The 15917-nt window shown below is 36.9% G+C and overlaps 1 protein-coding gene and 1 long non-coding RNA gene across 2 annotated transcripts; both read right to left on the bottom strand.

Moving 5' to 3' along the window:
* Positions 1-1347: 1347 nt before the first annotated feature.
* Positions 1348-8263, bottom strand: LOC124913412. Its single transcript, XM_047453992.1, has 9 exons — positions 8119-8263; positions 4512-4681; positions 3283-3522; positions 3145-3205; positions 2974-3045; positions 2667-2905; positions 2347-2568; positions 1867-2190; positions 1348-1791 (listed from the first exon to the last, which is right to left on the bottom strand). The coding sequence occupies exons 1-9, from the start codon at positions 8261-8263 to the stop codon at positions 1348-1350; spliced, it is 1917 nt and encodes a 638-aa protein (XP_047309948.1).
* LOC124912586 lies at positions 2225-3068 on the bottom strand. The gene is made up of 2 exons (XR_007096694.1): positions 2974-3068; positions 2225-2905 (listed from the first exon to the last, which is right to left on the bottom strand). It is a non-coding gene; the product is annotated as an uncharacterized LOC124912586 (long non-coding RNA).
* Positions 8264-15917: the final 7654 nt, after the last annotated feature.

Here is a 15917-nt window from a genome sequence, read left to right as displayed (position 1 = left end):
TTGGTCATTTGAACCGGTGACACCGCGACATCCAAACTTTCAACTTCTTGTTGAACAGGAGTTTGTACGTCTGGTTGAACTTCAACCGGATCAGCCACAGGATCAGATAGAGACATCCGTTTGTCAAAAGTTTCTTCTTCTTCACTTACAGACTCAAGACTAGCTGCTTGTAGTCTGTCAGCAAGATCAATGGGTTCTTTGGATTTGCTCTCAATAGGCTCATCAAAGATTACATGAAGGGATTCTTCAACAGTCTGAGTTCTTTTGTTGTATACTCTGTAAGCCTTGCTTACTGATGAGTATCCCAACATAAATCCCTCATCTGCTTTAGCATCAAAAGCAGTTAAATAAACCTTTCCATTGTTATGGATAAAACATTTACATCCAAATATCTTAAAATAAGAAACTGTGGGAATTTTCCCATAATACAATTCATAGGGAGTTTTATCAAAACGTTTGTTCATAATTGACCGGTTTGAGTATAACAAGCAGTACTAATGGCTTCCGCCCAGAACCTCTGAGGAACATCTGATTCAGCAAGCATAGATCTCGCTGCTTCTTTCAGAGTTCTCACTCTTCTCTCAGCAATGTCGTTTTGCTGTGGAGTTCTGGCACTAGACAACTCGTGCCTAATTTCATTCTCCTCAAGATAAGATGATAGGTATCTGTTTGTAAATTCAGTTCCTTGATCACTTCTAATATATGAGATATTTAGAGATTTCTGATTCTGAATGCCTCTAAATATTCTGATCAAATTTTCAGCAGTTTTATTTTTTATGGCAAAAATGCAACCCACGTAAAACGTGAAAAATCATCAATAACAATTAGGGTGTGTTTGATGAGGGGGAATTGGAATTGGAATTGGCATTGGAATTCTAATTCCAATTCCATGAGAATTGGCATTCAATTTCAATTCCAATTCCTATGTTTGGGAAAATGATAGAATTGCAATTCAATTCCAATTCCTATGTTTGGGGAAATGATAGAATTGTAATTCAATTACAATTCTTTTGTTTGAAAGAAATTATTTTGTGAACATTATTTTAACAAATAATTAAAAGTAACTTTATATCAATAATTTTAAACAAAAATTCTAACAAAAAAAAACAATTTATTTAAACCAATTTTCAGCAAGACAATTTTTTTACTAAAAAATAGCATAACATCAAACAAGTTATAATAATATTTTGTTAGAAGATCAAAGTAACATAGAAAAGTTTATAATTTTGTATGCAATAAGTTTCAAGTGTCTTCCTACCCACATATAAGATAAAAACAGTCTTAATAACAAAAGAAACACGTTAAAAGCCCACAAAATAAGAAATTGGAAATCTCATAACTTGATGATCACTTCTTTATTTGTAACAAAATCCATGCACGCCTCATACGCTCGGGGATTGTTAGAAACACTTCGTACTTCCTCTCGTTTGTTGTGAGTACATCAACCGCTTGTAGAAATTGTGTCTCCTCTAAGTCTGTAATTTTTGATAGTTCATCAAAAACTTGTTGAGTACTTGTCTTTTCAACATTGTATGCCTTACCAACCACGTCAGCCATCTTGGATATTGCAGTGGCCATATCATTATGACGAGTTCTTTTAGAAGGTCGTTCTACACTAGTTGATTCTTTACTTAATTTTGAACAACTCTCTATATCTTCAAACATAGCTCTTGCACCTTCATCAGCCGTTTCAGCTCCACTTCCATTAGCTTTATCTTGTCCACAAATAATTGACAAATCTTCCCAATTCTCAACAATTTTACTTCTATAATGACTCGCATCTGGGTGTGCCTATAAACAAGTCACAAAAATATATATAAAAGTGTTATCTTAAAATAAGAATTCAAGCAACATAAACTAATATACCTTAACATAAGTTGTCCAAACTTCTTCACTATCCACTTTCACCACTTTTCTATCCCAATCCCATCCAAATCCACTTGTACCAAGCATAGCACTTATAACAGCATAATGTTTATCCCAAGTCTTAAGTCGCGATTGTATATTTTCCCTACTAACATTAACATTACATTGATTGTGTAATGCACTAACCGCAGCAGCATATGCAACAGATTTCCATCCGTTAGGAGGATGATTTCCCAAATTATGTTGCTCAAGCAATACATTTGTTAGCACATTATCCATCATTGATGTCCATTTGAGATACGATTTAGTCTTCATTCTCCTTATCTTTTCAAAATATAGAGTGAAAATATAAGATGGATTAGAAAAGACACCAACAAAGATTTTATATTGATAAAAGAAGATACACATCACCACAATTATACTAGCTTAACATAAACTAAAATCACTAAAAACATGTAATTAAGTTCTACCACTCCTAACTTGATATTGACTATACATCTCCCTTGCCATATCATCCCTAAAATTTGTCCATTGACTACCACCTTGTACATTTGTTATGACATCTTCATAGTCCACATCAAATACTTCATTTGATTGTTGTGCCAAATCACAATCAACCTCATGCAACAATGGATAATCCAATTCACTTGCAATTTCACGAATGTAGTTATGAAGAACACAACAAGCATTAATAATACGAACCTGTCATTCAAGTAAATTAATTATTGAGACAAATATTTGTGTATATATGTCAAGGAAATAATATGACCAATTCTTATAATTATGTTATAAAAATTCACCTGTGTATTAGTACCAAAAAATGATGGTTGACGAAGTACTGCCCATCGTTTTTTCAGCAATCCAAATGTTCTCTCTACTGAATTTCTTGCTAAAGAGTGTCGTAGGTTAAATAATTCCTTATAGTTAGAAGGACGATTACCATGACTTGACCATTCATTTAGGTGATAACGAGTAGAACGATAAGGAGCTAAAAATCCGGGAGTATTTGCATATCCAGCATCAACTAGATAATAATTTCCTAAATAAAATTCAAATTTATTAGTCTTCTTAATTCTACTAATATAAATAAAATTTAAAAAACAATACCAGTCGGCACAAGAAATGGATCCCTTTCTCTCACTAATGCACTTCGTAAAACTTTTGAATCTGATGATGAACCTTCCCATCCAGGAAGAACATAAAGAAATTTCTAACTCTTTCTATCACATACTCCCAAAACATTAGTTGTTATCTGTTGTTTCCTATTTCGATATCTACCTTGATCCTTAAGTGGAATAGTCATCTCAACATGTGTTCCATCCAAAGCTCCAAGGCAATCCTAAAAAAATTAAAATTAAACTATATAATTTCTAAAATAATCTACAAATATATGCCAAACTTAATTTTGATACTAACCTTGAACCATCTCCATTTATGATCATTCTCATCAACATTCTCAACTTGATTAGGTAATCTTATAAAATCCTTACTTAAACTGAGAACCAAACGTAGTACTTCATGAAAGCGCCTACTAATTGTCTCTAATGAACGGATATAGATACCTCCAAGTACCCGAAGTTTTACTCCATGTCCTAGTACAAGTAAAAACATGGCTACAGATTCTTCAACCGTCACATTGCTATTATCTTGTAAACCCTTTTCACGCAACAATTCACAAAACATAGTGAAATTGTGTTTTGTGAATCGTAATAAGTCAAAACAAGTCTTGTCTTTTTCTCCATATAATCTTTTTAACAATATTTTTCTTAATGCATTATTTTCCTCAGTGTCATATCGTGGAACTCTTGGTATAGGTTGTTCTTGTAACCAATCCACAATTGCAATAGTTGTTTGAGTTATCACATCAAGAAGTAATCTTCTTTTTTTTACTTGTACTAAACTGTTATCATCCATTAATAAGATATCACGTTCTGCAAAATAAATAAAATTAAATAAGGTTTATATGTATCACATGCTTCATTCACAATTGCAATTAATGGCGACCAATCCACTATTGCAATATGGCGACCAAAAAGATATTGAGTATGTGTCGGCATTAAACTACTCAATCTGAGATTAAAATACTAACTCATCCTAAATTCAACATGAACTTATTAGCCTCAAACCTTAATTGTCACAACTTAGATTTCAATATTTCTCATTTCAACCTGATTTCATCTTATGATCCTAATCTTTAGTTATTAAATCTATTCTAGTTAAAAACTAAGATTACATAAATTTAAACTTTAAAGCAGAAAAATCAGAAATGATTTTAGAATCAATCCTAGGAATCAAAATCCTTATAAATAGTCATAATCTTACTAGATATTAACCAACATATTTATCAAACTAACACTTATCATATTCTACATAATCTAATCTTATCATATGCCCCATAAATAGCCACAATATAATCATAAAGCATCAGATATAAAAATAAAGGATCTACTGCTATTCACAAATACAATACATCATTCAAACTCTATTGCAAAATAGAGGATCCTATCATTAGGATCAAATATCTTTTTCATATGATTTGTGTATTGTAGAAAGGATAATATTCTCAACAAAAACAGCATTCAGATCTAGAAACAAAAAAAATAGAAAGTGTTTCCCATAGGCGTTGAAGAGACATATGGAGGTACCTGATGTTGAAGAAGTGTGAGATCGTCGCCGCTAGTGAGGAATCGTCGCCCGTCGCTGTCAGAGATCGTCGCCCGTCGCCCGTCGCCGCCCGTCGCCGCCCGTCGCCGCCCGTCGTCTCCCGTCGCCGCCCGTCGCCTCCGATTACATAATAGAAGAGAAAGAGATAGATCTGGAAAATGTTATGGAAAATGTTACTGGAAAATGTTACTGGAAAATGGAGAAGAAGAGAGAAAGGTGAAAGGAAATGAGAAAATGGGAAAACGGGGAAGAAGAGAGAGAAAGGTGAAAGGAAATGATGAGAAAAACGGTACGTACGGGCTGAAAATGGGGAAGGAGAGAGAGAGGTGTGAGGAAATTGGTATAGTCTGTTTGATTGGAATTACAATTCTTATGTAATTTGATCGGAATTCAAAAGGTAATAAATACATTGTTTGTAATTCCATCAGAATTTAAATTCCAAATCCAATTCCTAAATTTAATTCTTCAAACAAACACCTGAATTGGAATTGACCCCTCCAATTCCAATTCCAATTCCAATTCCATGCTCATCAAACACACCCTTAAGGAAAATCTCATTCCTCCTACACTTTTTACAGGAATTGGACCAAAAAGATCCATATGTAAAAGTTCTAGGATACGGCTAGATTGTGATATTTCTTTGCTTTTGAACGATGATCTGCCATGTTTTCCTAATTGGCAAGCAGTGCAAATCTTGTCCTTTGAAAACTGAAGGTTAGGTAAACCAATAACTAAATTGTTTGAACAAATGTTATTGATGGTTTTAAAATTCAAGTGGTTCAAACGTTTATGCCAATAAACATTTCTGATCATTTTTGGCAATCATGCACATAGGATCAGCTGTTTCTTTTTGCCAATTCATTTTATATGAGTTTCCTACTCTACTTCCAGTTAATAAGATGTTTCTCTCTTGGTCTTTAACTAAACATGCATGAGTTTGAAAATCTACTGACAAACCATTATCACATAGTTGACTGATACTGATTAAGTTATAACACAAGTTGTCAACTAACAACACATCATTAATGGTTAGGTTACCATGGATAATCTTACCCTTACCCATGGTCTTACCCTTCTTGTTGTCACCAAATGTGATCTTAGGTCCAGAACTGATAGGATCGGCTTTATCGTGAGAAGCCGTCTGTTTCCAGTCATATGCCTAGAACATCCGGTATCAAGATACCATACAGATTCCTCCAGTCCTTCATTTATTTGTACCTACATAAATAAATATATACAATCTTTTGGTACCCACATTCAATTGGGTCATCGGTCAATCAGTCCCTTAGGAATCCATATTTGAGTTGTTCTGATGGATTTCCCATTGTGTCATGATTAATGCATAGGTTTTTGACTTAGTAGATGACTTTCTGTTAGCCACTGATCCTTTAGTTTTTGAAGAAGATTTTCTTTTAAAACTCCTTGACATTGAGTCAGGTTTTAAATTACCAGACTTATTAGCGTTTTCAAGCTTATTCTTAAGCCAGCTAACAGTTGGTGGAACATAAATTATTTCATTTTTAAAAGCCACTTCTTCATGAATAGGGTCAGATTCAATGTCAGTCATACTTCCTTTGACAAAACTTATTGGCTTAAGTTTGTCATTTGTCTTTGACTTTTTGCAGGACAGGTTAGAATGATTGCTATCAAATCCCAATCTGGATCTAGATCCAGCAAGTTTCAACATGCTGATCTGATATTTGACAGCATCACCAGACCTTGTCCATGCACTGACTATGTAGTTCAGTCTCTTGTTTTCAGATGAAAGAGTTTGAATATGTTCCTTGAGCATCTCATTCTCGAATGAGATCTCTGTTAAGTTTTCATCAAAAACATTTGATTCGGGTTCTTTCTTTGAAAATGGAACAGTAGATTCATATTTAACTTTCATTTCATAAAAAGAGTCAGCTAACTTTTTGTACTCAATAGCCATGTCATCTAGTGCATTAGTTAGCTCCTCGTTTTTAAATTCTGGTACAGAGATATCATTTACCTTAGATTGGTCATCTGCCATTAGGCATGTGTTAGGAGTTTTAATTATGGCCGAGCCTTTCAAGTTCTTTAATTCAAGAAACGGGTTCTTGATGATGGAATTCAACACTCTAGCGCAGTGGACATAGAATTAAAGGAGAATTCGAGGTTAGGGAGAGAAGAGCCAAAGGGGAGGAGAGAAATACCACTAGATCACACCTAGCGGTCCAAGAAGGGGGAGGAGGGCCGAGAGATAACTTAAACACCAAGTTCCAAAATATTCAATTCATAGCCCCAAAAAGTGGGGTGGGCATCACCATTTAAAAAGGCTGAAGTACCCAAGAGTCGGTTACAAATTTGTTATAACAACTTACAAAATAACAGAATTCGGTTTTAAAGAAATAAAAGAGAAGATAAAAGATGAATTAATAAACGGAACATAAATCTGGCCCAATTGTTCCATAGGACCGATGAGGGTGCGCTTTCTTATTCGAGGATCGTAACATCATCTCCCCCATCAGAAATTCGTCGACCCCGACGAAGAGAGTGTTGTCTGTATCAATTAAGATCACGACCGGTAGGTTCCCAATTTTACCAAGAATCTGGAGCGTTTGAAAGGTTTTAGAACCCGTCAATGCATGTAAGGATATGGCTAATTCTTCCACTACGTCAGGCTGCAAAAGAGAATCATCAAGATCTACCTCCGGAGCAGGTTCTTGGTCGGGTTCTTGATTTTCTTGATTGGCCGAGACCATGAATAACTTTGATTTACACCTGTGATTTGGTTGCCATTTTTCGTCGCCAGTGTAGCATAGGCCTTTCCTTCTCTTATCATCCATTAAGGCTGGGTCCAATTGCTTAACATGGCCCTGATTTGCACTCGAAGAAGACCCATATGACGAGCTCGGCTTGATGTATGGGGCTTTGTTCGTGCTTTGCCAACTTGGTTTGACGATGCTCGGATTGGGCAGTAGTGGTGGCTCGGCGCTGTACAAATTTCCATTGCTCATTAAAGACCGGTACGTTGCTTCTTGGACTTTAGCCATGGCCATGGCTTCGTTTAGAGAATCCGGGAATCGCAACCTGATACAGTTTGCAATTTCCTCCCTTAGACCGGACAAATAACAATCTATGACGTACTCCCTTGGCATGTTGTAGAGTTTTTGAGAGATCGACATATATTGCAGATTATAATCTTGAACCGACCCAACCTGTTTTAGATTCATCAACTGTCTCATTGGAGTGTCGTGTATAGAGGGTCCGAATTGCGTCATAAGATCTCTCTTGAACACGTCCCAAGATAGGGCCTCCATATGATCTCGATTCTGTAGATAAGATCCATACCACATTCTTGCTTCGCCAGAAAAGTGAATGGGTGTAATTTCTAGTTTCGTGGCATCCCTAGTTTTATCCACCCTGAAAAATTGCTCGGCAGATATTAGCCAGCCCTCGACATCGAACCCATCAAACCGAGGAAAATCGACCTTGGTTAGCAGAGTAGGAGGAGCATAGTGTTGATCGCGGTTCTGGCCAGGGTGCAGGGGCCTAAATGGTGAAGGACCGTGGCAAGAATTATCATCATAGGGGCTGTGGCGGGGTTCTTGCACGTTTCCAGACGCCCCGCTTTCAAGGGCGCCATTCTTTCTTCAGCAACATCGAATCTACGGTCAATGGCAGCTTGCATTGTTGCTGTTTGCTGGGACAAGTTTTCAATTAGGGACTTGAGCGCTTCCATTTCCGATTGCTGGCGAGTTTCTACCATGTTGAGAATCGGCCAGCTCTGATACCAAGATGTTAGGAGTTTTAATTATGGCCGAGCCTTTCAAGTTCTTTAATTCAAGAAACGGGTTCTTGATGATGGAATTCAACACTCTAGCGCAGCGGACATAGAATTAGAGGAGAATTCGAGGTTAGGGAGAGAAGAGCCGAAGGGGAGGAGAGAAATACCACTAGATCACACCTAGCGGTCCAAGAAGGGGGAGGAGGGCCGAGAGATAACTTAAACACCAAGTTCCAAAATATTCAATTTATAGCCCCAAAAAGTGGGGTGGGCATCACCATTTAAAGAGGCTGAAGTACCCAAGAGTCGGTTACAAATTTGTTATAACAACTTACAAAATAACAGAATTCGGTTTTAAAGAAATAAAAGAGAAGATAAAAGATGAATTAATAAACGGAACATAAATCTGGCCCAATTGTTCCATAGGACCGAGGAGGGTGCGCTTTCTTATTCGAGGATCGTAACAGCATGTTACAGCTTCATTCTCTTTTTCGGTGGGAGACTCCTTAGTATCACTGTCAGCCCATCTGGATTTGTTCTGACTACACATGAATGCGTTCTGGTTGTTCTGACTACACAGCATGTAACATATTTGTGTTGAGAGATTGAAACAGGATGTTTTTAGCAACATTATCCAGGTTGTTTGTCACCTTATCTTTAGTGGTCAACTCACTTCTTGGCTTTGAGGTCTTTATGGGGCCATCGGTGATGACACTCCACATATCATAGTCAATAGCAGCCAAGTGAGCTTGCATCTTTATCATCCACAAATCATAGTTGTCCTTTGACAGAAGAGGAATTTCATTGATGCTTGAGAATAGAAACAAGGCTCTGATACCAATTGATAGGATCGGCTTTATCGTTAGAGACGGGGTCTGGCTAAGGATGAAGGCTTATGAAAAACGGTTTGATAGAAATTCTGTTAGGGATTTAATTCGCTTTCTATTCTACGCAAACTTGTATAAACACTATAAACAGATTCAAGGCGGAATTGTTTACTTGGGTTTGAAGCACAAGACGAAATATAAAAAGATGACAGTTTGTTTATGGATGTTCGGAGAAACTCTCCTACGTCACCCCTTCTTCCAACCACCGGAAGGATTCACTATATGATGAGAATCAAATACAGTTTACACACACACTTAGCTCAATATTGAACATAACACTTTCTGTTCAATTACAAGAAAATGAAGAATATCACTCAACTAATTGTGTTTTGATTCTAGCTCTCTCTCTCGATTTACACACAGTACAATAAGAAAGAAGCTTCAAGAATGGGTTCAGTAAGCAAGATGATTGAGTAGTCTCTCTCTGCAAAATCAGAATGCTTGGTCGTTCGGAAATTAGCTAGGTTGCTTGTACTTCGTCCGTTGCTCTAAAGATAGGTTAAATACTGATCAGGAGCTAATGGTTGAATCTTCAAGAATGATACGTGGCGCTCTTCTATTGGAAAGCCTCCATTGTACACAGCAGGTTCTTAGCACAAGGATCGTGGTCGTACTGAACTGGTAGTGCGCTGAATATTCCATCAGGGATGTACCTGCAAAACGGGTAATGTGAGGAAAATTCTCTTACGTGACATTCCTTGATTGGATGCATATAGCTATTATACTAATCTTCACAGGAAAGTGGAGCAAGAGTAGGGTACAGCTATAGCACGTGGGTAGGAGAAATTCTAGATTCAAGCGTACTGCTTGAACAGAGCATTAGACGTATTTCAGTTAGACGGATTTGGAGAAATCAGTCTAATGAAATAAGTCAACTCCTTCTAATGAAAAGCGACTATTAGACCGCCTAGTCTAATATAATTAGACTCGCGTCTAATTTCAATAACCATTAGACGGGTACGTCTAACTCCACTGAGTTAGACTACCACGTCTAATTCCGGTTCTACCTCAGACTAATCTGAAGGAGTTAGACTCACGTCTAACTTTCAATTAATTAGACAACCCGTCTAATTATTACGTAACCATTAGACTGGTACGTCTAACTCCACTGAGTTAAACTACCACGTCTAATTCCGGTTCTACCTCAGACTTGTCTGAAGGAGTTAGACCCACGTCTAACTTTCAATTAATTAGACAACCCGTGTAATTATAATAACCATTAGACCGGTACGTCTAACTCCACTAAGTTAGACTACCACATCTAATTCCGGTTCTACCTTAGACTTATCTGAAGGAGTTAGACCCACGTCTAACTTTCAATTAATTAGACAACACGTCTAATTCCGCGTATTCATTAGACCATCCGTATAATTCTTTACGTCTATTACACTTACACGTCTAACTCCGATGAGTTAGACTGTACGTCTAATTCTGTTAGACTTACGTCTAATTCCGTGTATTCATTAGACTACCCGTCTAATTCTTTACGCGTCTATTAGACTTACACGTCTAACTCCGATGAGTTAGACTGTACGTCTAATTCTGTTAGACTTACGTCTAATTATGTTAGACTTACGTCTAATTCCGTGTATTCATTAGACTACACGTCTAATTTTTTACACGTCTATTAGACTTACACGTCTAACTCTGATGAGTTAGACTGTACGTATAATTCTATTAGACTCACGTCTAATTCATGCGTCTATTAGACTGCCCCGTCTAACTTCGTTGAGTTAGACTGAGCGTCTAATTTCATTAGACTTGCGTCAAATTAATGCGAATGGAGATCAAAATCGGTCTAATGACCCTCATTAGATCCAAGTCTAAAGACATGTTTGTCTTAATACACCTGTATCAAAACTTATAAATTATTTCATCATCAAAATATCGGGAGATAAATTATTTCAACACTTAGTCAAAATAATTTGACCCAACAAGAATAATCTGCTATATCAATGAGAAGCCGTCTATTTCCTGTCATATGCCTGGAACAGCCGCTATCCAGATACCACACAGATTCTTCGAGACCATCATTCACTTGTACCTACACAAAACAATATTTACAATCTTTTGGTACCCACATTCAATTGGGTCCTCGGTCAATTAGTCCCTTAGAAATCCATATTTGGGTTATTTTAATGGATTTCCGATTTTGCTTATTAATTAATGCATATGATTTTGACATAGCAGATGCCTTCCTGCTAGCCACTAATCCATTTGTTTTTGAAGAAGATTTTTTTTAAAACTTCTTGACTTTAAGTAAGATTTTAGATTGCCAGACCTGCTGGGTACTTCTAACTCATTTTTCAACTAGCTAACAGTCGGCGAAACATAAGTTATTTCATTTTTCAAAGTTACTTCATCATGAATTGGATCAGATTCACTATCAGTAGTACTCTCTTTGACAAAGTTTATAGGCTTAAACTTGTCATTTGCTGAGTTTGACTTTTTGCAGAACATGTTTGGGTCATTTCCATCAAATCCTAAACCGGATCTAGATCCAGTAGGTTTTAACATGCTGATCTGATATTTGACAACTTCTCTAGACCGTGTCCAAGCACTAACAACAGAATTTAGCTTTTTGTTTTCAGCAGAAAGAGTTTGAATCTGTTCTTTGAGCGTCTCATTCTCCAATGAAATCTCTACTTCTTTCTTTTCAAAAACATTTGTTTCAGAAGTTTTATGAGAAGAAGAAATAATGGCCTCATATTTTACTTTCATCTCATAAAATTAGTCTGATAACTTCTTGTACTCAATGGCCATTTCATTGAGTGCAGTAGTTAACTCTTCGTTGGTAAATTCTGGTGTAGAAATATATTTACCTTGGATTGGTCGTCTGCCATCAAGCATGTTACAGCTTCAGTCTCTTTTTCGGCAGAGGAATCCTCTGAATCGTTGTCGACAATTTGGATTTGTTTTCAACACACATGAAAACTTTCTGGTCCTTCTGATTCTTCTTGTCTTAAACATTTCGATCATAGATCTGAGTCAGCTTCTCCCATATTTCTTTAGCAGAGGAACATGACTTGGTTTCGTAGAATATATTCATGTTGATCAATTGATATAGAATTTTTCTGGCCACATTATCCAGGTTGTTGGTCATCTTGTCTTCAGTAGTCCACTCACATCTTGGCTTCAAAATCTTTATGGGGCCATCGGTAATGACGCTCCACATATCACAATCAAGAGCAGCCAAGTGAGCTTGCACTCTCATCATCCAATAGTCACAGTTGTCTATTGACAAAATAGGGATCTCGTTGATAATAGACATGATTAAGGTTCTTGAAGCTTGAGAATAAAAACAGAGCTCTGATACAATTTGATATGATCGGTGTAATCGATAGAGACGGGGGTCTTTCTATAGATGACGGCTTAAGAAAAACGGTTTGATAGAAATCCTTTTAAGGATTTAAATCACTTTATATTCTACACAAACCCTTGAAAACTCTTGAACGATTCAAGTGCAGAAATGTTTGCTTAGGTTTGAAGCTAAGAACTAAGAATGAGAAGATGACAGAATGAAAAGACACAACAGTTTGTTTATGGAAGTTCAGAGCAATCTCTCCTACGTCACCCCTTCTTCCAACCACCGGAAGGATTCACTATAAGTTACTTTGAATCAAATACAGTTGCACGATTAGCTCACTGTTGAACAGAACATACTCTATTCAACTTACAATATGATGAAGAATATCACTTAGCTAAAACAATGCTTTGATTCTAACTCTCTCTTGATTGAACACACAGTAAAACAAGAAAGCAGCTCGTTTGTATGCTTAGATTGAATAAACTGTAATTCCAGCAGTTCTTCCATTGTCCTCTAGGATCTTTAAATAAGAAGTAGGTACCAACGGTCAAATCTTCCATAATAACATGTGGCGAGCTTCCATTGGAAAGCCTCCATAGTACACAATAGACTCTGAGCACCAGGATCGTGGCCGTACCAATATGGTAGTGCGCCAAATATTCTTCAAGGATATTCCTGCAAAAACAAGTAGTGGGAAGAATATTTGCTTACGTGGAATTTATCAATTGGTTGTAATTGGCTGTCGTCCTGATCTTCATTGGAAAGTGGAGCAGGAGTAGCGTACAACTAGTTGATCGTGGGTAGACGGGTGCTAGCTTTAATCAACTGCTTAAGCATAGCATTAGACGTATTTCATTTAGACGACCTTGTCTAATGAAATTAGACGCCCCCGTCTAATAGAGGGATCCATTAGACCACCTGGTCTAATGGGATTAGACAACACGTCTAATAACACATCCCTTTAGACTAATCTGAAGAAGTTAGAATGCACGTATAACTTTCATTAGTTAGACTGCACGTCTAACTATACAACCCTTCAGACTAATATGAAGGAGTTAGACTGCACATCTAACTCCGTCTGTTAGATTGCACGTCTAACTTCGTCTGTTAGACTGCACGCCTAACTACGTTTGTTAGACTACACGTCTAACTTCGTCTATTAGACTGCACGTCTAACTCCGTCTGTTAGACTGCACGTCTAACTCCGTCTGTTAGACTGCACGTCTAACTCCGTTTGTTAGACTGCACGTCTACCCACATCTGTTAGACTGCACGTCTAACTACGTCTGTTAGAGTACACGTCTAACTCAATGTATCTAATGCTCAATCAGTCTAATGAACTTCATTAATACTTAGTCTAATATAACATATTTTCGATACACCTACACCAAAAATAATTAGACGACATAGATTGAGTTTTGTACACATTCATCATCAAAATTCCAATAGTCAAACTACTTTGATACTTAATCAAAATAATTTGACCCACCAGATACGTAGTTAGACGTGCAGTCTAAAAGATACGTAGTTAGACATGCAGTCTAACAGACGTAGTTAAACGTGTAGTCTAATAGATGAGAGTTAGAAATAGGGAGTCTAACTCCTTCAGACTAGTCTGAAGGGACACGTAGTTAAACGTGTCGTCTAACTCTATTAGACTTGGTGGTCCAATAGATTCTGATATTAGACGGGGGCATCTAACTTCATTAGACTTGGAAGTTTAATGAAGCACGTCTAATAACTCACTTCAGCAGTTACTTGAAGTTAGCATCCGTCTACCCACGATCAACTAGCTGTACGCTACTCCTGTTTCGTTAATCTGTGCAGATTAGTACGACAGCCAGTTACATCCAATGAATTAATGCCACGTGAGAAAATATTCTTCCCACTACTTGTTTCTTGCAGGACAATCCTAGAAGAATATTGGGCGCACTACCAGATTGGTACGGCCACGATCTTTGTGCACAGTGTCTGCTGTACTTGTGTACTATGGAGGCTTTCTAATGAGGGTTTTCCACCTGTCATTATAGATGATTCGGACGTTGGTACATGTTCTCTATTTAAATATCCTTAAGGACAACGGAGGAACGACCGCACACAAGACTCTTACGAATTGCTTTCTCTCTTACTGTGTTTGTACATCAAGAGAGAGATAGAATCAAAGTATTTTCTAGATGAGTGATATTCTTTAATATACTGTAAGTTCAACAGATTCTGTTCTGTTCAATAGTGAGCTAGCATTGTAACTGTATTTGATTCTAAGAAAAGTATAGTGAATCCTTTCGGTGATTGGAAGAAGGGGTAATGTATGAGAGTTTTGCTCTGAACGTCCATAAATAACACTTTATGTCGCTTACATTCTTCCCTTCATTCTTTTATTCGTACTTAGCTTTAAACCCAAGTAAACGTTTCCGCACTTGAATCGTTTCAAGAGTTTGCGAAGGTTTTTGAAGAATAGAAAGTTATATAAATCCATAACAGGATTTCTATCAAACTGTTTTCTAGAAGTTGTCATGAATAGTCTGACCCCCGTCTTTATTGGTATCAGCGATCCTTTCACATTAAGTGTTAAGAATTAAGAGTTAAGTATTAAGCATTAAGCATGAAGCATGAAGCATGAAGCATGAAGCATGAAGCATGAAGCATGAAGCATGAAGCATGAAGCATGAAGCATGAAGCATGAAGCATGAAGCATGAAGCATGAAGCATGAAGCATGAAGCATGAAGCATGAAGCATGAAGCATGAAGCATGAAGCATGAAGCATGAAGCATGAAGCATGAAGCATGAAGCATGAAGCATGAAGCATGAAGCATGAAGCATGAAGCATGAAGCATGAAGCATGAAGCATGAAGCATGAAGCATGAAGCATGAAGCATGAAGCATGAAGCATGAAGCATGAAGCATGAAGCATGAAGCATGAAGCATGAAGCATGAAGCATGAAGCATGAAGCATGAAGCATGAAGCATGAAGCATGAAGCATGAAGCATGAAGCATTAAGCATTATGTATTAAGCATTAAACATTAAGCATTAAGCATTAAGCATTAAGCATTAAGAATTAAGCATTAAGCATTAAGCATGAAGCATTAAGCATTAAGCATTAAGCATGAAGCATGAAGCATGAAGCATTAAGCATGAAGCATGAAGCATGAAGCATTAAGCATTAAGCATTAAGCATTAAGCATTAAAATTAAGCATTAAGCATTAAGCATTAAGCATTAAGCATTAAGCATTAAGCATTAAGCATTAAGCATTAAGCATTAAGCATTAAGCATTAAGCATTAAGCATTAAGCATTAAGCATTAAGCATTAAGTATTAAGCATTAAGCATTAAGCATTAAGCATTAAGCATTAAGCATTAAGCATTAAGCATTAAGCATTAAGCATTAAGCATTAAGCATTAAGCATTAAGCATTAAGCATTAAGCATTAAGTATTAAGCA

This window comes from Impatiens glandulifera, chromosome 8 (genome assembly GCF_907164915.1).
Source record: "Impatiens glandulifera chromosome 8, dImpGla2.1, whole genome shotgun sequence".
In the NCBI taxonomy this organism is placed as follows: Eukaryota; Viridiplantae; Streptophyta; class Magnoliopsida; order Ericales; family Balsaminaceae; genus Impatiens; species Impatiens glandulifera.
The sequence above is the reverse complement of the archived record's forward strand: the minus strand, read 5'-3'. Positions and strand labels throughout refer to the sequence as shown.